Below are 25938 nucleotides of genomic sequence, written 5' to 3'. Positions count from 1 at the left end.
TATGCTTAATATATGTCACCTACATTTGCACTTCACTGTGTCTTCAGCATGGAACCAAGTATACAGTAGGTGCACAACAAGTGCATGTTGATAGATTGGTTGACTCACTCAAAAGATGCAGTAAGAGGAGCCCCACTCTTTGTCCCCAAGAAGTAGTCACTCTTCTAAAGTAGCAGGAACTCTAGATACCACCCAAAATTATTACAATAGATGTCATGTATTGAGTGCCAACTGTGTACTAGGCATATGCTCTACACTTGGTATAGACTGATTATCCCCCTCAGTGGCCACCCTGTAAGGTACTATTATTGTGACCATTTAACAGATGAGGACATTGAGGCTCAGAGGAATGAAATGCCTTGCCTGAGTGCACATGGCTAGGAACCAGGGGACTCTGAGATTCCAACTCAGCTCTGTGTCTTCCAGAGCCCTTGGGCCCTACCTTCTGCATCTTGAAGTCGGGCTGGGAGACAGCTGTGCCCGCCTTCCTCTTGCCTAGCCTAGGGACAAAGCAGGAGTATTTTGACACCAGCCTCAGGTCTGAGAACCCAGTGGGTCTAAAGGTCCTGCCTGACTGAAACAGGGAAGCTTTTCGTCAGCTGTATCTGTGCCCAAATATGAAACTCATTCAGGTTCTGTTTTGCTCGTTTCAGCTTCTTGGGTAGTCCGGACCTCCCTCTCAGCCTGATTCAGTTCAAATCCTTTCTTTTCCTTACTTGCTCTAAGACCTCAGACAACACCCTTGCCTCTGAGTTTCCTTCAGGCCCAGGCTGGTGAGAGACTTGACCATCTTCTGTCCCCAGACTCTTGGGGTGGAGCTTGAAGACGGAAAGAGGTGGAAGGTGACCCCCGATTTGATTGGCAATTTGACCCCCAGATGTCTCCAGGCTGGACATCCCAGCTTGGCATGGCTCTGCCCTTGCTGATAATAAAAACAAAAACAGTAACAACTCCTTTTGCTAACTGCTGAGTTCTTTGCAAAATCACCAGCTCATCTGATTTGCATAACAAATCAATGGATAATCAGTTACTGGCCCCATTTTACAGAAGAGGAAACAGTTTCAGAGAGGCGAAGTGACTTGCCCCGAGTCACACAGCCATGTAAATGGCCAAGATGAGGTGTGAACTCAGAACTGTTTGAACACAGGGCCTGCATATCACTCCGTCCATCAGTCCACCTCTCTTGCCCCTCGAAGGCTGGGATGTGACTGTGCTCACGTCTGGACCGCCCGCACCTAGACCAAACTTGGAACAGAGTAGATCTCAGGGATTTTGTTCAGTGGTCCAGGAGCAACATCTGCCCTCGGTCTTGTGATGACTCTGTCAGACCCAAGGGAATCTCAAGGGACTCACTGCGAGCCTGGCACTGTGCTAAGGGCCTAAGTTGCACTGTTTCTTTTAATCCTTACAACTGCCCAGAAGGTAGGTAATGTTATTATTCCATTTTACAAGAAAGGAAACCGAGGCACAGAGAGATGAAGGGACCTGCTTTACTTAAAGTCGGATGGGGTTCCCGGGAGGTACAGACTCCTTGCTCAGGGCAGAGATCCCCTGGTAGACCCATCCCCCCAGCGCCAGGTCCCCACCGTGCACACCCCTTACCTTTCCAGTCCAGCCAACACCCTTCCAGATACAGAAATACACAAGGATCCAGGCGATGGCCAGGGTGACGGCCAGAGGCCAGCGGATCTGACCTGGTTTATCCAGCCCGTCTGTCATCTGATGCATGTTGCGCCTGGTGGGACATCGAGGGAGGGGACGTCACATGGGGCTGGCGGGGGCTGTAGTGACCCGGGGGTGCCCAGGGTGTGGACACGGGTGATCCTCCACTGTGATGGCGCTGACAGCTGTGACCCCTGGGCTCCAAGGGCTGGGCAGGGACCACGGGCCTGATACACTAATTGGAAGAAAGCGCTGTTTGCTCGAGCGACCTGCCAGTGCCTTAGCTCAGCCGCCATGATGCTCACCTGGATGGCTGCAGCAGGACCCCACCTTTGCTTTTGCTCTATCCGCACTCCAGCCGCAGGGATCCCTCTAACATCTGATCGTGTCGCTCTCCTGCTTAAGCCCTGCAGTGAATAGCTCGCTGTTCTCAGAGCGAAGCCCAAGCTCCCCAGGCCGACCTTGCAAGGCCTTCACAGCCGGCCCTGCTCCTCTCTGTGGTCCGGCACTCACTGAAGCCCCCCACGTGCTCATCAGACCAAACTATTCTCCCCTGCTCACCCGAGCCTTGCTTACTCTCACGTGCCTCTGAGCCTTCACACAGACGCCTCTTTCTGCCAACACCTGTCTTCCCTGAGCTGCTGTTCATCCTGAGACGCCGCTCCCCACCTGGGCTGGTCCAGGGGCCTCCCTGGAGCCCCCACAGCTTCCTGTGCGTCCCTCCTCTTAGCATCGGTCATCTGCTGTTGCCCTTGCTTGTTTGTGTGCCCATGTCTCTAACCGGCGCATAGTAGGTGCTCAAGAAATGTTCATTGAAGAAACGATTGAATGAAAAGCCTGAATGTGTGTGACAGAATTGTATGCGGGAGATGCTGGAAGCAGAGCCAGCTGGAGCAGAATCTGATTTTTATCTGTAAGGAGACAGCCCAGCCAATGAGATTCCAGCACCGAGAGATTGACATCACGTGTCTGACACTCCCGGAACAGCTCCTCCTGGCAGCTTATCCAAGGTGAGGTGGACCCTTTGCACTTGCTTCCAGATCCTTTCGAGCTGCCCAGCACAGGTGCTTCCTTCTTGCCAAAAAGATTTGGGTCCCAGGACCTCATTTTGGAAAGTCAATGCCCCCAATATACATCTTCTATGATACGCTCCCCTGAAAATACAATCATACATAGACGTGTGTGTGTGTGTGTGTGTGTGTGTGTGTGTGTGTGTGTGTGTGTGTGTGTGTGTGTGTCTGTCTGTCTGTCTGTCTTCATTCCATGTGACGTGACTCTGGGTTTCCAAGCAGACTATACTGGCTTTCAGGATGAACTGAGATTTTTGTTGGCTCACCTGGTGATTCTTCCGGGCCTATGCTGTTTATTCCTCTCTGTTGGCCCCTCCAGACCCACTCCACCCCCTCCACCCTCCTCCCTGCTACCGCAGCATCACAGGGTCCCTTGCCTTCAGCTTCTAGGTGGATTTGACCAATGGCAGGAGCTCAGAGGGCGGGAGGAGAGAGAGAATGGGGAGTGTATCCTCTCTGCTGGACCGTGGCTTTGTCTGCAGCTGGGTCTCTCCACTAAAGGTCACAGTCCATGTCTAGTGGCCCCTTCTGCAGTCCGGCTCTCTCTAGGGGAGGAAAGAGCTTCATCCTCCCTGTGGCTTCCTGAGCTCACTCACGTCTCCACAAACATTCCTTCACCTAACTCTCCCACCCACCGTTTGTGGGTGCCTCTGTGCCTGCTGGCCCTGGGTGATACCCCACCCCATGCACGGCCCCGCACTCACTCCCAGAACTCCACCACGGCGCTGGTCATGTTGGTGGTGTTGACAATGCTGTAGTTGGAAAAGCAGCGGTCTGTGTTCCAGGGGTTGTCACACTGTTTCCATGGCAGTGTCTGCAAAGACACAGTAGCACAGATAAACCCCACAGGCTGCCCAGGGGTTGGCAACAGTGGTCCCAGAACACCCCGTCCACCCCCACAGTTCCCTGAGCCTGCTCAGAGCCATTATCTCACCTCCCCTTCCCAACAGCTCCCAGATGCAGGTCATGTTGTGATCCCTGTTTTAGAGCTCAGAGAGGGGCAGAAACTTGCTCAAGATCACACAGCTCCTAAATGTCAGAGCTGAAATTTGAATCTCAAACTTTTCACTCTGAAAACCAGCTTCCCAGGGTGCACCATAAGTTCTCCTGTGTCCACCCCGAGGCCACTTCCCAGCTATGTGACGCTGGGTAGGAGACCTCACTGGTCTGAGCCTGTGCACACTGATGTTGATAGTGAACCCTAACAGTGCTTGTTCTTTGCTCCTTAATCCTTAGAACAACCCTATGAGGTGGGTTTCACTTGTACCCCCATTTTATAAATGAGGGTGCTGTGGCTCAGAGAGGTTGTCTCTTCCCTGAAGCTGCACAGCTTGTGTATACTAGGGACAAGATTTGAACTGAGGCTGTCTGGGTCCATATAAAATGGGCTAACAGTGTTATGACTTGTGGGGAGACGAGGGCTGTTGAAGAGAAACCACGTCCCCCACCTGGAGGTACAGCCCTGTCGGCAGAATGGTGGTCCCAGTGGACGGCGGGTGGGGTCTGGGTCTAGTTCCTTCTAGAGGGTGGGTCGCAGGGGCCACTCACCGTGGTAAAGGAATTGTACAGGTAGTAGATGGCCCAGGAGATGATGACAATGTAGTAGATGTTCAGCCAGAATGACAGCACGGCGGCAGCAAGGCCCACACCTGGGAGCAGACACACCGTCACGACAGTCATCTAATAGAGTAATAATAATAACCGTCCCAGTTCCTGTCGTTGTCATTTCTCACGACATCTACAATCTCACTGGACCCTGGAGAGAGGCAGGGACTTGGCCTAAGGCCACACACATCTGGCAAGTGAGGGAGCCAGGACTTGTGTCTGGGGCCCAGCACACGTGATCCTCCACATGTCCACCTGAGTATCCGGCAGGCACTGAACAAGGAGGCGAGGAAAGTCGCCCCCAGCCCCTGCTGAAGAAATGAGCCCCCAGGGCAGGCCGACGTGCATGTGGGGGCCTCTGGATTGAGCCCTCCTCTCTGCCTCCACCACCCAAGCATCACCACTGGTCACCTGGCCCCTTGCCAGGGCTCCACTCTGCTCAGATGTGACCCAGCAGCTCTCTCTCTGTCCAGGCGCGGGAAGTGCAGGCAGGAGTATGACCAAGACCCACAGCCCCACTCCGCACTTACCCTTGAACATGGGGGCCAGCTTCCACACGCCCAGGCCCCCGATGGACGTGTACTGGCCCAGGGAGCACTCCAGCAGGAAGAGTGGAACCCCCGCAAAGATGAGCGTCAGGAAGTAGGGGATCAGGAAGGCCCCTATGAGGTCAGGAAGAGAGATGCTCGTGGCCCCACATCTTTAAGAAATCGGGTCAGAGGAAGTATCACTGTGGGGTGTTCTGGGGTCCCCACCGTGACTTTCTAACATGGCCTCAAAAGCAGCAGCCACAGCCAGAGTGAGGCCCGAGGATGTCCTTTGCTCAAAACACATGCCCCACACTTTGTAAAATGAAGAGGTGAAGGTTTTGGTATCACAGAGGGTTCTCGTCCTTTGGGACTCCTTTGGAAAAGGACAAGAAATGGGAAGTGGGGCCTGGCACTCCTTTTGGAGTCTTTAGGGCACCCACTTCCATAAGGGCACCCCAGAAAACACCTAAGCAAGACACTCCGTGGGGTCCAGACCCAGCCACGAGGATGGCAGGCCAGCACCTACCGCCGCCATTTTTTCCGCAGAGATAGGGGAACCGCCAGACGTTGCCTAGGCCGATGGCATAGCCCACGCAGGACATGAGGAAGTCGAAGCGGCCCTTCCACGTGTCCCGGTCTGGAAGGTCTGCCGCCTTCTTCTGCACCTTGACCACCAGGGTTTTGGGCTTGTCATTGGCCACGGGGACCTCGCTGACCTCCGTGGAGATCTGCCCATCGGCCACCTTGCTGCCGTTGGTTGCCATGTCTCGAAGTCTCGATGCAGGGGTCCTGGCAGATGCACGTGCAATGTCGGCCCCAGTCCACGTGGACAGCAGTTTTGCGGCTCAAGGTCACCTTTGGAGAACAGAGGGCTGGGGTGACTGACACTGAAGGGTGTCAAGGTCCTAGAGTTGCCAGAAAATAATGAAACGAAATAACCCACAAACTAGGGGCCAAAAAGGCTCTCCTGTAAACCCTCCTTCTCCTGCCAGCCCCTGCTCCTGGAGGAAGGAAGGTGCCTTTTGTTTCCAAAGTCAGCGTATGAGGATGTGGTCTTGACGTCTCCCGGGCTAGCGTCAACGCTGCCACCTGTGTCCCTTGCCCTCTGTTAGGTGTCCTTGTCAGAGAGTAGCCCGAGGCAACCAAACCTCCAAACAGAAATATTACGTGCACCTCATCTTTGCCTCCCGGGATGCAGTTGGGTCAGTCTTCATTCTCTGAGGCCATATAGCCAAGGCAGGGTAAGAGATGCAGGGCCTTAATGTGGGGCTGAATAGGGAGGCATCCTGGATGCAGGTGGTGGGTGAAGGCAGTATGTGAGCACAGACTCTGATCGTGATCAAAGTCCTCTTTGCCACTTTCGAGCTGTGTGACTTTAAGGAAATGTCTTAACCTCTCTGGGCCCCCCTCCCTATCTTTTATTTTGAGGACGATAGTAGTGCGTCCCTCATCAGGCGGCTGCTCTGCACTTAGTGAGCACCCAGCATCTGGCAAACAGTGAGGACTCGCTGCTGTTTCATCAGCAGTCCTCAAGCCTGGCTGTGCTTCCAAGTCACTTGGGAAGCCCTACAAAGACACAGACATGCCACATCAGAATCTCTAGGAGACAAGTCCTGGATTTATACTTCTAACAAATTTCACAAAAGGAGATCTGGAGCTGGCAGCCCAGCCCAGCCCTCAGGCGAGGAAGGACCACCAGCTTGTGTGAGTTCGCTGACCCACTGTCTCCCCCAGATAGTCTACCTACACTCTGCACCTTTCTAACCTCCGTAGAGGCAGAGGCAGCCTGGGGTGGAGGACAGTGCAAGACATTGGACTCAGACCAGTCTTGGTTTCAAATCTCCAGTCTGCCTTTTATCCACTGAGTAACCCTAAGAAACTTCTCTTGATCGCCTCTGGCCTCAGTTTCCCCACCTATAAAATGGGGATAATCCTATCTGGCTTGTAGAATCGTGGTAACAATGACTTTAATGGCTGGAAAAGTGCTTTTCACCCAACTGGTCCAGAGAGGGAACTCCAGAGGTAGTTGTTTTGACACTGATTACTGATATTACCTGATGATTTTCTGTGCTGGGTCAGCTCCAGAGCAGCTCCGTCAGCAACCCCCGTGGGGAGAGCCTGCAAAGCAGAGGAGAGGAGGTGAGCTGGCAAGCGGGGCAGGTGGCAGCCCTGGACAGAGAGCAGCGGGGGTGCAGGAAGCCCACCAGTGTCTGTGCTGGGTACCAGCCCCGAGGGAGGAACCACCCAGCAGGGGTGCCCACAGCGAGTGCATGCAGCGAGACACTGGCCCCAAAGTGCTGGGAACATGCAGACTTGGGCTTGCTGCCCTCAGGACAACGGTGGGGGTGCGCATGAGGGCGACGTGAGGAAAACGTTCCATAATTTCATCAGAAGGAAAAGAGAAATCCACAGAGGGGCTGTGGCTCCCTAGGGCCTCCCGGGAGCCAAAGAATGCAGTGGATATTTTCCTCCGTCTTCCATCCAAACTTGCAGAAATGTTGTAAAAGACCAGGAACGAATGTGGGAGAGAGCCTCCTGTTTTGTGGAGGGAGGAAACTAGGTTTCAAAACAGTTTATTTAGTGTGACCCCTATTTTTGTCCCTGTTCTCCTCACCAAACTGTTCATTTAAAAAACAAACAAACAAAACTAAAACGCCAAGAAGGACAGAAGGATATATCCTAAGATGTTCACAGTGACTTTTTTAAAGGAGGTACTGGGGATGGAACCCAGGACCTCAAGCATGCGCTTTACCACTGAGCTATACGCTGCCCCTGTTCACAGTGAGTTTTGTTTTCTTCTTTACGCTTTTCTGGATTTCTATAATGTTCTACATTTCTTTAAAAAAAAAGATACTAGAATAAACTTATGGAACCCTCAGAGCAAAAGGCATTCACGAGCACTGGTCTGTGGACTCTCAGGTGTAGGAGCTGAGCCAAAGCAACGTGCGGTGTGGGCCCTGGCCCCCCTGCCCCAGAGGCCTCCTCCCCTCAGCCTTGCCCCCTTGGGGGGACCCCGTTTGCTGTGCATTCGCCCCCCCCCACCCCTCACATGCAGTCCCCATTACCAAACACCATGGTCTGTTCCTAGAGTTCACAGAGAACCAGACCACCTTCAGACAATCTAAACTTTACTGCCAACCCTGCTTCTTGTTCTCAAGGACAAGCCAAAGGCTGGTCTTGGACGCCCACCTAGACCCTGGCCTGAGCAGGGCAATGTCAGAGGGAATTTTAGCCTCAGGTAGTGAAGTTAGTGTCTCCTAATATCAGGCACAGCAGGGGGCAGCCGATTCTGTGGTCTGCCAGGGAGTCTTGGGATATGCAGCGGACACAGCAGCCTCAGGAAAGTGGGAGAGGCTAAAGTAGACCCCCTTGGCGGGGACGGGTCCATGGTTAACTGCCAAAACAATGGTGCTCTCAACTGTCTCCGAGATTTACCCCTGTGGGTACCAGCCTCCATGATTGTTCAAAAGGATCCAACCACTTTGGGCCAGAGCTGATCACCTGACCCTGGCAAGTCAGTCAGGGCTCCTTCCCTGGGAATTTGGCATGGGGCTGAGGAAGAAGACAGGTTCTCCAGTGACTTGGGAACTCTGAGGCAGCCATCTTTTGCCCTTCTTGTACTCACAGCAGCAGAGAGAGCTGGTCTGCTGAGGGAGAAGGCGATCAGAGACCAAAAGACGAGCAGAGAGTCTTCAAGGCATTCTATTCCGTGGTTCCAGGACTTCTTAAGACTGGCTATCTTCTTGCTCTTGGAGCTTGTAGAGCATCCCCACGGTCATCAAATAAGTTCCCTGCTTTTGCTTACATTGGCTCAGAGGTTCCTGCCACAATTTGAATCTCTGCACACACCCCTGTGTCCTGCGGGAACAACAACTTCTGGCCTCCACTCTGGATTTGCTTGTTGATTATCAGAGAGACTCAAACCAAACTCCCAAATCTACTGGGCTTTGGAAACTGGTGCTGTGCACTGGGCCACGAGCTCATCCAACACCACTGGGGGCGGGAATCCAGGCGCAGCTCTGGCTCAGCCCCTGGCAAGCAGGCAAGATGGGACAGCGTACGGAACAGGGCGGGACGGGCTGTGAACATCCCTTGCGGGAACCATTCGAGGCTGGGGGGAAGGAGACTTCCGATTCACCAGGAAGTTTATTGTTGTCTTCTCCACGAGTAGATTGGATACCTCCTCGTGCCGAGCCTGGAGAGAGCAAAGATGCAGATGCTCCAAAGAACTCACCACGAGGAAGACACACGTGTGATTTCCAGAATTTGGAAAAGTGTATTCAGACTCAGCCAAACTCTAACTTCCCTGCAGGGAGCCACACGACCATATTTGGAGTTTCCCTTTCAGAAGGTGCGCGGTATACCAAGATCAAGAATGTAAAGCCGTCAGTTAATATCACTGATGCTTCTTTGAGGATTCAGACCAGGAAGGCCTTTCTCGTAAGAACCGCCCCAGACCTTAGCTCCCTCAGACACTTACGCTGGGCTGTGTTACGTCACCTCTTTGATCCTTATCTGTGAAATGGGGGCATAATAATACCTCCCTCGGAAGGTTGTGGTGCCTGTAAAGCATGTCAAAGAACGCCCGGCTCACAGCGAGGGTGCAGGGCATCTCGGCTGTGATCAGACAATCCAACTGTGTACGGATAGTGGCTCTTAATCTGCTGCCAACTGTGTACGGATAGTGGCTCTTAATCTGGTGTTCTTAGCATCCCAGAAGGCCACAATGACAAGGATGATGTAACAATAATACTAGTAACAAGAATAGCAGCTAACATTTATTAAGGGCTTATTATTCAGGCCCTGGAGCATCTTCCAGCATTTTCAGAAGCTGGAGCGAAATCAGCCTTTGAGTTGCCGTGGGGAATACCAGCTAATAAAAATGTCAAGCCCTTTGCTTTGGGCTCTCTTTATACCAACTCAGAGTGGTCGAGCTGATCCCCTTGGGCCAGTCAGAAGCCAGGAGTGGTACCTTTGTGTGTTCGGTTAATTTTAAAAAGTATTACTCTGAACTTTTAATGAAAAAGACTATGAAAACAAATATATATAAATATATGTATGACTGGGACATTATGTTGTACACCAGAAATTGACACATTGTAACTGACTATACTTCAATTTTAAAAAGTAGGGAAAAAATTATTATTCTGTAGTTAATAAAATCTGACAAGAAAAAAAATCTCAGAGATGGGAGGAAAAGACAAAGGGACCCTGTTAATGAAACAGCCTGAGATCCAGGGCGAAAACAGAGCCATTTCAGGAAGCTGCCTTGCTCATGCACTCCGGGAATAGCTGCTTGGGAATTTTAATTCCTGACCCAGCTGGTTAACGTGTCGCTCTCGTGAATAACTGCATGCAGACAGCACAGGCACGTGCACATTCATGGCAAGGGAACCCGCTGTCTTTCTAGAAAACTAATGATCTCTGAAGCAGAAACAACCTTTTCACCAGTGTTACTCCCTCTTTCCTGGAACAGACACCGGTGCCGGGGCTGCCCAGGGTCAGAGAACGGTTCCCAGTGTCTTCGGCATCGAGACTCCACCTCCCCTCCCTCCTGCTCCTTTATCTGCTGGTGGAGCTGCTGGTAGGAGAGGCCTCACCACCTCATGACTTGGGGCATTTGTCCAAGGCTTTCTTTCCAGGGTCTTCCAATTCTTCCTCATCAGGTGGCTGCAGACCAAGAATCCAGCTACTTATTCCTCCAGGTCCTTAATGTGTCACCATTAACTGAATTTCACCAAAGCAATGTTCAAACGGCACAGTGATTGTGAGACCACCAGTGACATGTCGTCTGTATTTACTCACCTGCTCCTTCACTCCTTCATTAATTCAACAAGTATTTCCTGAGAACGGGCTAAGACCTGAACCGGCAGTGGGACAATTGTTTCAAGCATTCTGCATTCTGAACACCACACGGGTCACCAGAGTTTGAATCAGGGAACTAACAGGTGCCAGAAGAAAGATCTGATTTTGTAACTATGACTGAGGGCCTCATGTGCGCATGGGGCTGGGCTGGACAGGTGGTAAGGATTAGTAACACAAGGTCCCTGACCTTGATAAGGTCACAGCCTTTAAAGAGAAATAGCTGTGCTATGTCTATTCATAATTCTCTGTGATAAGTGCTGCACGACTATGTGAACCAGACACTGTAGGCCTAGAAGGAATGAGTTAATTCAGCGAGAGAAGGTATCCCATATGAAAGGACAATTCAGCTGGGGTTTGAAGGTTGTATAGGTGTTCGTTAGGCTCAAAAGAGGGAAAGGGCACCCCAAGTAGAGGGAAACACATGAACAGAAGTAGGGGGGCTTGAAGCTAAGAAGATCAGTCTATGAAGGGCCTCAAAAACCAGGCTAAGGAACTTAGGGACAAATTACAGGGATGGGACAAGGGTGATAATGTGATTAGATTCATACTATAGAAGAAGATTCACTCAGGGAGGCTCTGGGAAAGATGGAGTTAAAGGAAAAGACTCCAAGAAGAAGAGAAAAAAAGAAAGAGACCCAAGACAGGAAGGTGGTAAAAATGTTCCCATGATGCCCCATCCTTCCTTGAAGTGCACTCTGTGACCAAGTCCCAAAGCCATCGATAAAAACAGGGCAAAATGAAGCAGAAGGACTACATCTGCCAAACTCTGAATGAGGAACTGTTTTGTAAGGAAAAGAAAACACGTGGAGTTTGGAGTCTCGAAATCAAAAGTGGCAAAATGGGTCAAAACTGGCCCTTGGGCTTGTTTTATTTGGCCTGAACAAAAAAATGTTTCAGTTTGAATTAGGAAGCCAGAAATGTGTCTCTCTGGGATACAACATTTCAAATAGGGAGCAGCAAGTGCAAAGGCCCCGAGGCAGGAGTAAGTTCGGCACTATTGAGAGACAGTGTGGAAGCCAGGGTGGCTGGAGTTCAGGGTGGGAGGGATAAGATCGAGTCAGAGGCAGACAGGGGCCAGATCACGCAAGGTCTCAGAGACCATGGCAAGGAGCTGAGATTTTGATCTACAGGGGATGGGAGAAGGTGGAGGATTTAAGCTGTGGGATGGTCTGACTTACTTTTATGAGTCTCACTCTGACTGCCCAGAAGAGGCTGTAGAGGAGCAAGAGTGGAAGCAGGAGGCTCCTTAAGAGGTAAAAGTCCAGGCAAGAGATGATGGTGACTTGAACGTTGGCAGTTTAGGCAGAAATAGTGAGGCATGGACATCTATTTTGGAGGCAGGGCCCATAGGCCTTGCTGGTGGACTGGCTGACAGCAGCCCAGCCCAGGGCCAGATGGCAGGCTTGGGGGAGGGGAGCTTGCGGCAGCTGCCTAGGACAATCCCCCTCTGTCCCACTGCATCAGAGGGACAGCGGCTGCGTGGGGTGGGGACCTAGGCAGAGGCAGAAAGGCCAGTCCAGAATCTCAAGCTGCCATTGTCTAGGGCCAGGGCTGGGCCCAGAACCCAGTGGGAGTGAGTGGGACGCCATGAAGAACTTGGGGGGGGGGAGCAGCGGGCCTGGGAGGGGGGCCCTGCTGCTCCCATGATGCTGTGCGCACTCCTGCTTTGTTTCACTCCCGTTCTGTAATTACAGAAATTACAGAGGCTTGGTTCAGACTGCAATCACTCTACCCGCTTTTAAATTTCTTTTTGAAACTCTGGTTCAAGAAAAAAATTAATATTGGGTTTGGCAGCATGCCAAGGGGAAACATAATGCCATTTATTCTCTGCTTTGGGAAGAAATGCTCGGCTCAGTCAATTGGACGTGGCTTTATTGAGCATCTGTAGGGCACCCAGAACCACGCCAGCTCCTCTCGAGGAAGAAAAGCCAGCATTTATTGAGCACCTATTGTGTGCCCAGCATTTCACAAGTGCTATATCACCCAGTCCTCATCCCATCCCTGGAAGCCAAGGGCTATTTCACTCATCTGACAGGAGAGGAAATTGAGGCTTGCCAGCCTGGGGCTATTGTGAAGGAGTCTCACATTGCTCAGTGAATTAGGGCCTTGCTACGCAGAGTGCGGTTCTCCGAGGGCAGCATCCACATCACCTGGCAGCCTGTTAGAAATGCAAAGTCCTGGGCCCCGCTCCAGACCCACGCAACCAGAGGTTGCACTGGAACAGGGTCCCACGGCAGCTGCAGAGGCTAAGGTTACGAGTGACCCTGATGATTTCACAGAGCTTGGGCCAAATCCCTGAGTGACCAGGGGCTCGCTGCTTAGCTCGCTTGAGCCTCAGTTTTGTTATCCGTAAACACCGACCCCTACACGTCATGGGACTGTTGTGAGACTCTGAAGGGAGAAAACGCATGGAAGGAGGCCGAGGCGAGCAGAGGGCCTGGCACACAGGAGGTGCTCAGTAAACAGCAGCTCAGAGGCCGTTCAAAGAGATGAATGGCCCCGGAAGAGCTTTGTGATTGAAAACGCTGTACAAATGTGAGGGCCAACTAGTAGCTGATGCTGTGGAGCAGAAGGCGATGGGAGGCTGGGATGTGCGGCAGAGGGGGGGAGGCAGGTGCTGGGGCAGCCCTTGCCTGCGTCGCCCTGAGGTCAGGGAGGGCTCCCTGGAGAAGTGCTCCGAAGGGGCAGCTGGAGAGGGCCTCCCCAGTCTGGGGCGAGCAGTCATTCTCTGTCAAGGCACCAATGCAGGCCAAACAGGGGCTGCAGGTCTGGATGGCAGGCCCTCCCCTTGAACCTTCAGCCAGTGGGGCTTGGGACCAGGACCTATGCAGCCTCCTTTCCTGGCCCAGATCTGATCCATGCCACATGGGTACACCTGGTCTACACCAGCAGTCTACAGATGAAGAAAAAGGCCAAGAGAGGGCTGGTGGCGGGTCCAAGGTCACACAGCGCATGAGTGTCATGACCCCTACAGTTCCCCACCCCCCAACTATCAGCCCACTGCACTCTTACTCTAGAGATGAAGGCAAGCAGCTCCACATCTTGGTGCAAACCCCTCAACTGCGTCAGCATCCTTGAGAGGTGATCTGCAGACCCGGGTGCATTTCTCAGCAGCAAGTTTTGAATGCCTATTCTTCACAACAGCCCCGGTGTGACTTTCAAGTAAGGTACGTATTTCCTCCAAGTGTTTGTCTCCTCATCAGGAAATGGGGCCAACGGTAATCACTTTACACACTATAAGGACTAGATTTAAATTTTCGAGCCCTGGGCATGTCCCAGCAAGTGCTAAATACACTGAAGCTAAAATGATCATCAGTCCCATTTTGCAGATGATGGTATTGATGCTCACAGACATCAGATGACTTGCCCAGGGTCACACAGAATTTAACCCAGGCCCTCTGCTCACCTAGCAGATGCCTCCCAGACATCTGGCCTGTGTGACATTCTCTGAAGGCCTTTGGATGTGGCCTGCGACCTTTGGAGCCTGCCTGCTGGGTTCCAGAGAGGAAGAGAGGTGACTGCGTGGAGGTGGGTTCGCCTGGCCTCACTGCCCACGATGGACAAGGAAACTGAGGTGTAAGCCCTTCCCCTCTTCCTGCAGCCTCAGAGAGCCTAGAAGTCTGGTTTCTACGAAACCAGAATGTAGGAGGTTAGAGGACACCCCACCCAACAACCAGAGTGAGAAAAATATCAGCTTCAAAACCACTGGAGGCTTCCTAGACCCATCCAGAGGTGAAGTGAGTCATGCCACTCTTTCTTTTCTGCGGTTGCGCACAAGAAAAAAAAAGTCCCCAACTTTTCATTAACAAAGAAGGAAAGAAAAAGACCTCAGAGTGCGGGAAGGAAGCCAGCTGGGCACCTACCCAGAGGCCAGGCAGGGCCCGCTCCATGTGCTTTATGTATATGAACTTCCTATTCTCCCTGCCTCCCCTACATTTTACTGATGGGTAAACCCAGGCACAGAGAGGTCAAGTGACCTGCCAAAGGTTTCCCAGCCGGGAACTAGAGGGGCCCAGGACTTGAATGCAGGCAGCTGGGCTCTTCTGTCCACACTCTCAACTGCTCTATTCTCCTGTCTCTGGTAGGGTGCCTGTGGAACCCCCAAGCCCCGCCTTTGGGGTGTGGAAGAATGCCAACTCCCTCCCTGAGGACTAGGCCTGCTGCTCTTTTTAAGAAACCCAAGAAAGGCTGCTGGCACTGTGCCCTCTATGGTCTGGCCCTGTGAAAGGCTAACTTGTCCCCAGGGTCATATTGCACAAACCCTGCAGGTGTCCGGGGAGCCAATGAGAGGTCACAGGGATCTAGGCTGAGAGCTCTCACCAGGCCCCTGGGGCTGGGGCTCTAATCAGAGGCCCCCAGGAGGCAGCCAGCTCCAGGGGTAGTGATCCCCTCTGGGAGTCCCCCGCTCTTCTCCACCCGCAGACACAACCTGTGCTTGCAGCAGGAAGAGGGCCTTTCTCGGGGAGAGGAGGAAGGAGAGGAGAAAGTGCAGTTAGCTTGAGACTCTGAAGTCTGAGGACCCCAGTCTGAATCCTCACTCCGCACTTTACCAGCTGTGTGATCTTGAGCTAGTCCCTTTCCCTCTCTGTGTCTCGGTTTCCTTTCGCGTAGAGCACCCTCCCAACTTCCATCCTCATTCTCATCTCAGCCTGCTTGTCTCACTCAACAATCAGCAGTTTGCTCACATCTGTTCTGGCCCCTAAGTATCTGCAGTGCCCGACTGAGCCCCTCGCTTCATCAAGGCAATTTTCAATCCAATCCAACCTGCATTGACCAAGCACCTCCAGGGAGCCAGGTCCCATGCTGGGTGCAGGGGGATAAATATGCCAGTCGGAGTCTGAGTCCCGCCGCCACTGAGCGCTGGGGACAGCTGGCTGATGGGCTGTGGATAATCAACATCCATAGCCCAGAGAAGGAAGGATGGTACCCTGCTGAGGGGGCCCAGGTTTCCACAAGAAACTGGGAGAGGATGGCATTTGGAGTGGTGGAAAGGGGACAGAAGTGGGGACATTCTTTTAATAATCACACCTGGAGAAGCAGAACTGGAACCCTTGCTCTTAACCACAAGCCTAACTGCTTCTGGCCCACTCCAGGCAGAGAGGACATGCATAATGTATTTAGAGACAGTAAGGGGCCTGGCTTGGATGGCGACAGTCGGGGGTGATTTAGGGAGCATGGGTGGGGAGCCAGCAGTAGCAGTAAAGGGCTCTGAATGCAGGAGGTTAGAGGACACCCCACCCAACAACCAGAGTGAGAAAAATATCAGCTTCAAAACCACTGGAGGCTTCCTAGACCCATCCAGAGGTGAAGTGATTACCGCACCCTGTAATGAGAATGATGATCATACTGAGCGTTTAGTCAGTGCTCACGCTACTCAGGGCGTTTCATGGATGATCGATCATGTTCAACTCTCAAAGATGTGGAGGCCGAGGCTCAGAGAAGGAGGGCAACTTGCCCAGATGCAGGAGGTGGCTGCTGGACCCCAAAGCCCTTGCTTCTAACAGCTCCTCCCCACAGTGGGCACTGGGCAGGCCTTGGGGACCTTGGAACCTCTTAAGGTGGGGAGATTTGATCCCGGGGTGATATGGCAAGAGCCTGGCAGCGGTGTAGGAGAGGGAGAAGGGGGCTCGAGGAGGGTGTCTGAACCCGGATTGTGGTGGTGGCGATGGGGGAAGGCCCAGGCACTCCGCACAGCTTTGTTTCTTATCCAACTAGTAACTGATTCTTCAGTCCTATCTCCCCAGCTCCACTGTCACCTCTGTCCTAATGGGACCTGGGTCTTCAGCTTGCTCTGCTTCTCCCACAGTGGCTCAAGCAGTGCCAAATACACACGTGCTCTCTTGAGCTCTACCTTGGGTGGCAGGGGACACTGTTATTACAAGTACTCAGGAAATGTCTGCTTTGGAGAAGGTGGCCCTGTCTCCAAAGCAGCGGTGGGCTGGTAAGCATTAACGATGGCTGCTCTGGGAAGCCAGCAACGAGCCCGATTTGGGGCGTCTGCTGATTTCTTTGGTGTCCATGCTCCCAGCACAGCCAGGTCAGGGGCCACCACAAGGTCACCGGATTGTGAAGAGACACAGTCTGCAAGCCTTGTGGGCTCTTCATTGCTTCCTGTAAGGAAAGTCCAGACACCAAAGACAGATGGAGAGAGGGAGACGGGAGGGGAGCACGGAGTGACCGGAGAAGGGGCCAGGAGGAAGACAGAGAAAAGGAAGGACAGAGGGAGGGAAGGAAGGGGACACAGGTGCGCTGCTGACTTCTTCTGTGTTGCACAAGGCTCTGCTCACTGATCTCACTGAACCTGCCCGAGACCCCAAAGGGGAAGGCAGCCTGTGTCTCAGGGGTTGGCGGAGCCCAAGGTCAGAGCGGTTGAGGGGCTGTGATGGGAGTCCAGGCCAAAGGGCCTCCCCTGCCAACTTCCTCCTATTGCGGTAACTGGATGTGCTGGGGGCCAGCCCATCAGTCTCAGCCCTGGGGGCGGGGTGGGGACTACAGGCACAACTGAGAACTACCCAGTACCAGCACGGAGGGACCTGTGGTGGGACTGGCCAAGGTTCCCGGCCTCCACGCCCTCGTGGTCCTGTTCCAGCTGGTGTCTCTCTTCCCACCCTCCTCTGCCTGGCGTGGGGAATTCAGGAGATTCCGCTCCAGGGGATGTCTCTGAAAAGGCTCCACCGGCCAGGAAAGGATCCACTCAGGTCAGGAAGTAAGAGTGCCATGATGCCCACCTGTCCTGCTTTTATGCTGACCTTTGCCTTTTAAGACACAATTGTAAGAGAAGCAGGGGGTAGATAACCATCCTCTCCTGTCAAGACGCGCTTGAAGGGCTCTAAAGGGCACTGGGATTAAGGCCCTTTAAGAATTCAGGTTTGGGGAAAAAACAATAAAACCACCACCACAGGGACTGGCTGAACTAAATGGGGACGTGTATCAAGCCCCACACAGACGCGCAGCCTGAACCGAGAGCTGACTCCGTGTCACAGCACGTACTTCAGTGACGGCCCTGGGCAGCTCCGCGGTTCCCTGTCAGGGGTCCGCACCTGGGGCTCCATTTCCTCCTCTCCACAGCTCTGCAGGCCCCATCAGCCCCGCTCTGGGGACAAACACACCGAAGCTCCAAAGACAGATCGTCTGGACTAAGATCACACAAAGTCACGATAAGAACCACCAGGAATCTCAAACTGGTGGCCCGCGGGCTGAACGGGTCCCACACTTGTGTTTGGTGGCGTGCTTTGGTGGGGGGGCAGCTCCATGTTTTTCAGTTTACTACAAGTCCCACCGCGACTGTCACCTTGTTGCTGGCCTCTTGACTCATTTCTCTGACCCGCCCGGCCCTCCATGGCCTTTGAGTCTGCAGTCCTAAAGTACATGGCAGTCTCGTCACCCCAGAGAGCTCTTTCCCGAAGTGGTAAAGAAGAGGAGGCTACTGTTGCCCCTTCCCGAGGAAATACGCCAAAACTTTTGCGGGGTGAGGGTGGTTAAAAAAAGCACGTTCAGCATTATGAGCTTATGTTTGGGAAACAACAGGTCCTATTGTTCTTTTTCTCCCCCTTATTCTTTTAATACAGCTCCATAGATTTAAAAACATGTCGAGAGACATCGCTTTAGAATATTCTGCAAGAACGAGGAGGATGTGTATTTTTAGAGTTGATGCAGGGTCAGATTCCTGGGTCTCAAATATTTCCTACAAGAGAAAGCTAATTTTACTTCTAAAAGACTCAAACGAAGGCTCGCTTTAGCCAACACATCTGTTCTTGATTCATCGAGGAAGCTTTCTAAGGGAATCTTTATCATATGAATCCCCCCTCCTGTGTCAAGTGAAAAATGCCATGTAGCAGGAATAACTACCCATTTGGGAAAATGGGATCTTTATTGAGTTAATGCTCTTAAGTCCCACGAACAATGAAGAAACTCATGAATAACTTCCGCTGGGGAGGTCAAGGGTATTCAGAGGCTTATTTGTCAAGAGCCAGGACTGAACAGGCCACTGGCCCTGAGAGCAAGAAAACCTGGTTTTGAGCCTCAGCTCGGATGCTGTGTGACTGCAGAATCTCTCTAAGACAGAGGGGCAACGTCTACTTTCATGGCCACCATGAGGATTACATGGGAAAATATGTAAAGTAGCGAATCCAGAGCCTGGTACACAGTAAGTCCTTGATGCCCGGTGATATTACACCACTGGATTAGGGCTAGTATTATTATTGGCTGTTGTTGCTGTTTTAGAAGATAGCCATGGGACTGAAGTCCTGGGCAGAATGCCAGTTATCGTCACCCAGAGGCAGTGGGTAAAAGGGAGCGGTGGAGCCCATCACACGCAGATGCCCATCACATCAAATTCTCAGAGCAAACTGTCCATTAAACACAGTTCCTGAAGTGGACATGGGTACCTCTCCCTGCAATTAGCACATCTGTTCAAATCCTGGCTAAATGTCAACTGTCTTCTTGTGGCCACTGAATCAATCTCCCGGACCCTCGCCCCCGGCACAGGCTGGAGGAGTTGGAATCAGGGCTCTTGTGCTCACTGCCTCCCACCCTGCCCTCCGGCCCCAGGATCAGCAGAGAACAAACGACCTGCCCGCTCCGGGAATCCAGGAACAGGTTGCTACTCTGGGGGTGGATTTGCTCAGCCAGGTTTATGGTAACAAAATGGTCGTTTTCCTCTAAATAATCCGGATCCCAGCTCTCACCCTTGCTTTTGAAACAACCAAATGCCTGAGTCCAGCACCCTCTTTCTGCTTCCAAAATGGAGTGGGTCCTCTGCCAGCTTGCATCACATCTTTGCCAGCATGCAAATGATGTACTTGGGGGTTTCTCGGCATGTTAACCCCATGTTCCCCAACTCCCATGTAGGGGAGGGGATATATTGCACCAGCTGTGCAGGATAGAGAAATGAAGAGCGTGGGTAAGAGTATTCATTTTCCAAAAGGGCTCGCGGTGTGGGGTCATTTGGAGAGGGGGCACAGGGCAAACACAGTTTCCCCGGTGTGGTCTGTGCACAGGCTTTTAGGGACAGTGTATTTACAGTGAGGTCCATCCGTCATGCTTCCCAAAGACAAAATATTTATGCATGTTTTTGGTAACGGGGGCTGTTCATTTGTTCTGCTGATATTCACTAGCCTGGATGAAGACCCCTGTTATTTATCGTTCTTATACTCGTTTTAGCCAATTCCGCTGTCCAACACCACACATTACAAGCTGATACATGGTTGGGAGGAGACCCTTCTCCATGGTTAATAATTGTTGATGCCCAGCAGTGGGGCTTGATGCTCGACCTACGGTACCTTATTTGGTCTCATAACAATCCTATGAGTTAGGTCTGTTATCCCCATTTTGCAGATGAAGACACTGAGGTTCAGAGAGGTAAAGTGACTTGCCTAGGTTTGCACAGCTAGGAAGTGGGAGGGCGGATTTTGACCTTGGACTTAGTTTCCTATTCCTCTTGGGCTGGAATTATTGCTCCTGGCCCATCAGAATCTCCATCTTTGAGGCTTTCCTCAACAGTCTTCAGAGAGGTCTAGGCACTCGGTACCCTGTGTCCCCACCTCACCAGCTGCCCTCCCCTTCACAGTGTCCCATGGCCTAGGCTCCCTGCAGCAGTTGGAGGCTGGAATCCCAGCTCCACCTCTCGCCCAGGTGTGCAACCTGGGTGAAGTCACTTCACCTCTCTGAACCTCACTCTGTGCCTCCACAGAGTGAAGGAAATGATCCCTTTCTGCGAGGCTATAGCAAGGACGCTTCCAGACAAAGCAAGTTTCCCTGCAGCTGCCCCCACTCGCAGCCTCTTTCTTGGGGAAGCTCAAACTCTAGACACAGTCCCCTCCACTCTCGCTCGCTCGCTCCAGCAGCTCCCGAATCAGCATTCAACACACATCACTCTGCCTTGTGCAACGCCATTATCTTCTGAGGACACAGGCTCCGTTGTCACGGCAACCAGAGTCCTTCCACCAACTCTATTTAATAATTTCTCAACGGTGGAGCTGGGCTGGCATGGGGCAGAGGAAAGAGCACTCGATTAGGGGTTAGAAGCTCTGGGTCCTAGGCCCGCAGGTGCTAGGACCCCTGCTCTCCAGGCCTCAGTTTACCCATCTGTAACAGGGGTGTCTGAAACAGGTGGGTTTTGTGACTTTCCCTGGCCTAGAAAAACCTAAGAAACAGCTTTTGAGGTGCAGGAAGCAGGAGGTTGGGACCCAGAGCTACTGGAGAGGGTTGAAGTTTTGAGTGACATTTTAAATCCACAAGAATAAATAGACCTGCCTTTGGCAACTCTGTGTCTTCTCCTGCTGAATTGCATACAAAATGTCATTTTTCAGACATTTATGCAGTCTGTGTGACCTGATAGCCTCAGGGCTAGGGTTGGTTCAGGGACACAGTTTTGCCTATGGCCATGATGGCCCTCACTGCGCCCAATCTGCAGATGTGTAAACTGAGGCTCAGGGTGGGCAAAGGGATTATCCATGGTCACCAGCAAGTGGAAAGTCCAGCTATCTGGAAAGGCCAAGCTGGTGAAAGCCAGGCCCCCTGCGTGTCCCTCTGCTCCATTCAGCCTATGGCTGGTCTTGCTCTGGCCCCACCTGTGTGGCCTCTGGCTCTCACTTAAGGAGCTATGTAGGCAATCAAAAGCAAGAGGTAAGAACCTGCTATGTGTCCCCAACTATGCACCAAAGATGCCAGAAGACACAGCATTCCCACTCAGTGAATTTATAGCTTGGACTGTGAGCAGCTCTTCAGAGGAAGAAACAGTACCTAGTTTATCTCTGTGACCCATAGTAGGGACTAGCACAAAGTCAGTGCTCAAAGTTTTATCTGATTCAGCTGTTTGCCTACAACTGCCTCTGACACCCCCCACCAACGCCGCCCCCAGAGGCTGCTAAGAAAATTTCCCGGAGCAGCCACTGATGTCCCAGCTCCAAGGAGCTGCTGGGACCCCATGCTGGGGAGGGGGCCCATGTGAACTAGGCTTTGTGACTTCAGACTGGCTCCGGGGTTGGGGAGGGGGTGGTCCTGCCTTGGTGGAGGCTGATGGCACAGCCACTGCCAGCCCAGCGGTGCTATTTAACTCCTCCGGGGCTGGCATTCTCATTTAATACCCGCGGCGTAATTAACAGTGCTGCATCTGCTCTGTCATTAGAGGCATTTACTGCTGTTTGGGGAAAGGGGTCTTAAGTTTCTCAGTCGTTAGTCTCAGGGAGGCTATTACAGGGGAAACAGAGGAGGAAGTAGGGCGTGCAGGCTCCCTTGCCCTGCTTGGAAAGCTGGCACCGGGTGCAGGAAGCAGCCGATCCACCCAACCAGTCCAAATCCTTTAGCTTCATGGTCTGAGCAAGCGATGCCCAGGTTAGGGAAGGACTCTGCTCAAGGGCAGCCGGTACCCGTGGGAGGCAGCTCTGCCTCCTCTCTCTGGTCTGCAAGCCCAGGCATCAGGTCCCATAGACCTGGATCTGAGTCCTGGCATGGGTCAGTCAGTGGGGTGACCTTGGGCAACCACGAGAGCTCCCTGGGCACAGTTTCCTACTGAGGATCCTAGGATGCTGCTTGTAAAATGCTGGGTTCAGTGCCTGTGTCACAGTCAGAGCTCAAAACTGGGGCTCGTACGTGTCTGATGATTTGGTGTCGCCGTGCTGAACCAACCTGTTAAGGAGGTACATATATGTAATACATGAGTGCATTTAAACTCCATCTTTACAGAAGACTCTTCAGTAAGACTACTTCCCCATCCCCAAGCCTTTTTTTTAAAAACAAAAAACAAAAAACATAGGTGGGTCTTTGAGCTCAAGCTCCGGAAACATCCAACGTGAGCGCTAAGAGGCTCAGGTGGCCACGAGGGCTGGACACAGGATGGAGAGCACGCACTGCCTGGGAAGCAGCGGTCACTCTTGCTTCCTGTCGCTCATCCTCTGCTTCACTGAGTCAAAGCCCCACACCCCCGCCTCGAGCTCCCTCTGGGTGCTCTCCAGAAGCAGCGGGTGGCGTGGGAAAGCACAGCTGGTGGGTACCAGCAAGACCCAGGTCTGAACTCTGCCGTGTAACCCGGGGGGAGAAACTCCACCCATCTTGGCCTCAGGGTCCTCCTCTGCCGATGGGGACACAACACCTATCCCCTAGCATCGTTCTCATCAGCTTCAGGCAGCCCACGACTGGTACCCAGTGGTCGGTGGCTGGCCACACAGCCAGGGGAGGTGCCAAAGCCTCAGGTGTCCCTGCCTCCCCTAGAACTGGCAGAGGAGAAGTGGGGGTAAAGGCCGGGTGAGTGGTTTCCATCCCTACCCTAACCCCTTCCCTTCCCTCTTGGCTGGGCACGACTCCAAACCACACAGCAGCTCCAATAGCATGTCTCAAACTGTCTCAAACCATCTGAAGCTCACATACCAACACTTCCCCGCACCTTTACTGGTTCCCATGGTCCTGAGGTCCTTTTAGGTGATCTCACAGGGTCCCTCGTGTTCATTTTCATCCAAATCCATCTAGAGAAGCACACTTGTGCACAGGCACATGCATCTAAGAGCAATCACCCTTCCTTCCCCTCACCCAGCCCCACCACCACTGGGCCACCCTGGCCAAATGAGCACACTTCAAACCCCAAACTCTAGATGTCACCAAGGAGACAAGAGCCGCTGGCCAGAGTTCAGGTGAGGCTGGAACAAGACATTTCCTCCAAGCCTCATGCTGTGCCCTTCCAGGCTGTCTGGCAGTCTCCACCCCTGTGCTCACTGTGCTGTGTTCCACCTCCAACAGATTGGGGCTTCTCTGGGCTCCTTCAAGGGGCTACCTGGTGAATTTGGATTCAGGCTTAGTAAAGGTGACTCCCCTCAGCTGGGAAGCCAGAGGTCAGGGACGAAGTGTTCAGGGCTGGCTATACACCAGTTTCCCCATGCAAAAGGTGGAGACAATCATGGTGACAGCAATAATATTACTTTCACTTGGAGCGCCCAGGCTACTGCAAACTTCAATAGAAGGCACTTTGTGAAATTCCACTTAAGCGTTAAGTGTGTGTGTATTCACATGTGCACAAAAAGGCCTCATTTGAGTCAAGGTCATTCTGATTTGGGCACTTTGAGAAAAGGAGCTTAAAGAAAAATCTCTTTGTGTTTGACAGAAGACTCTTCTCCAGGATATGAGGAACCACATTCTCTTCCCCACACGGGAGCAAAAGAAAGAATAGCCACAAAAGCATCTCTCTCTCTCTTTTTTCTTGCAAACTGTGAAGTGTTGTCCTGATGACTAGGAGAATTGTTATCAGCACTAGGTTCCAGAAAACCACAAAACCGATACCAAATGTCATTTCTCACCTCCTTGTGGCTGCTGCCTTCTCCCTGCGCAGAACCTCCTTACTAAACAATAAGGCCATGAAAGCAACCTGCTGTCAGTGTCTTTCGGGGCATCTCTGACCTTGAATGTTCCTCTGGCCAGAACTCTGCTATCTCAGGAGCTGGCATGAGACCCTGCTCTTGCAGACACTGTGCAGGTGATAGGGGGACAGAGCTGCAGGTCACTGTCTGAAGCAGCCACTAACTCCTGCATCCTCCAGCCTGGTCTGTGCGCCAGGATCCCATCCAGCCCCAGAAGCTGGGGGCCCCTTTTGAAGCCAAGAGGGCCCCTGGCACCTTACTGTGGCCCGTTCCACCCACCTGCACACCCCCTGCTTTCAGAGCGCTCCGGCCAATCGCTCTGCAAGACCTGGCCTTCTTGTAATTTCCAATTTGTGAGAAATGTAAAAATAGATGGCCATTCGCTGCAGGCAGCTCGCATCAAATCGGATGCCACTTTCGTGTCATGTCAGATCATGGGAATCAGAGCTGATAGCTTCCTTGGCTGCTCTCGATGGCTTCCAGAGCAGCAAGCGGGTGGTGACAAGTCGGGGGACACCCGAGAGTTAAGGAAAGGTGGCTGGGTGCACAACATCAACACCAGCTTTAAATGAATCTAAAGCATAGGTCACAAATACAATGTACGGGGCGTCAGAGTGCGAATCCCAGTTCTGCAACTTTGCAGCCAAGGGACCTCGGGCACAAACTCATCCCTCTGTGCCTCAGCCTCCCCAGTTATCAAATAGCAGTGATCACACCGCCAACCTCCTGAGCTGTGGCAAAGCTCAACTGATGAGACAAACTAGGAAGCACGTTCTAACTGCACAGCTCCTTAAACGGGGTGTCATGGTCCTTGCCAAGCAAGCAAGGCCAGGCCCTTCTCCGTGGCAGGGGCGTCAGCATGTGGTGGCTGCGTTTGGGCTGCAGGGCCATTTAGAAGCCCAGCGATCTTGCAGCAGACGCCGTGACCTCTCTCCTTCTCAGTCCTTGTCTGCCCAGGGACAATCCTGCTACGTACCTCACAGGCTTTTGTGAAAATGAAATGCAGTGCAATCAGGAAAGCACACGGCGCGGTCCCGGTAGGTTATCAAGTCCCAAAACTCTCAGTGATGACTGTTATTGATGATATTATCATTGGAACAACACTTGGTGGTTTTTCTCCCCTGTTTATGACTGAATCCAAGTCTGTGCTGAAATGTCACAGCTTACGTTCACACCTACTGTCTCTGCCAGGCAAGCCTATCTCCGCTAGCAGCCGGCTTCCCACTGACTCGCATCTCCTTCCCCCGCTCCAGAGGCCCTCAGGTAAGCTCGGAGTGAAGGTGGCACATTTCCCGGGAAGCCCTATTTCTGGTCCACATCAGGCCTCCCAGCCTTTCCCTCTCTCATGTACCACCTTTCCCCCACCTTCCAGAAACCTCCAGCGAATGGGGTGGAGGTGGCAGAAAGGACCACCGGTGCTGAGCCCATGTGAGGAGCTGGCACCGAGGAACGCGACAGAGCAGTGGGTAACATCGTGGGCTCCTTACTGCGGTGGAGGTGGGGCGTGCTGCTGCTTTTTGCAATTGTTGTCAATTCAAGGTTGTCTGCATCCCGGAGTGGCAGGGGCAGGGCTCTGCCCACCATTCTCCACGCAGAGACGCTCGGGCGACCTGACTTGGTTGAATTAAAAGGGCAGTTCCTTCCGACACTAGCACAGACACAGGTCTCTCTTTCCATTTGGGGAGCAAGGTGATTAAGGGCCTCTAACTGGGTTTGGTGTTGAGGCTGCGGCTCAGGGAGAGGGCTTCAGTGATCAAAGGGAAGAAATTGCCAGGCAGGCCTTAGGCCAGGTGACAAGGAGGGGCTCAGGCACCCCACCTGCTCCCAAGGGCAAAGAGGGGATGGGCTTCGGAACGCTGG

General features: G+C 52.7%; 1 protein-coding gene across 2 annotated transcripts in view; it reads right to left on the bottom strand.

Moving 5' to 3' along the window:
• SLC6A1 (solute carrier family 6 member 1) overlaps nt 1-25938 on the bottom strand; it is a 40307-nt gene that overhangs the window by 11456 nt on the left and 2913 nt on the right. The window contains exons 1-7 of one of the 2 annotated variants that reach the window (XM_032458972.1): nt 10308-10331; nt 6922-6985; nt 5394-5722; nt 4868-4999; nt 4281-4381; nt 3437-3546; nt 1603-1735 (exon numbers count right to left, since the gene is read on the bottom strand). In XM_032458972.1, coding sequence (XP_032314863.1) covers nt 1603-1735; nt 3437-3546; nt 4281-4381; nt 4868-4999; nt 5394-5631 — 714 coding nt within the window. In that variant the 5' untranslated portion in view covers nt 5632-5722; nt 6922-6985; nt 10308-10331. Of the gene's footprint in view, nt 1-1602; nt 1736-3436; nt 3547-4280; nt 4382-4867; nt 5000-5393; nt 5723-6921; nt 6986-10307; nt 10332-25938 lie in introns of those variants that run through there. The other variant, XM_032458971.1, reaches the window with a different exon arrangement.

This window comes from Camelus ferus, chromosome 17 (genome assembly GCF_009834535.1).
Source record: "Camelus ferus isolate YT-003-E chromosome 17, BCGSAC_Cfer_1.0, whole genome shotgun sequence".
NCBI lineage: Eukaryota > Metazoa > Chordata > Mammalia > Artiodactyla > Camelidae > Camelus > Camelus ferus.
This window is presented reverse-complemented; position numbering and strand designations above follow the sequence as displayed.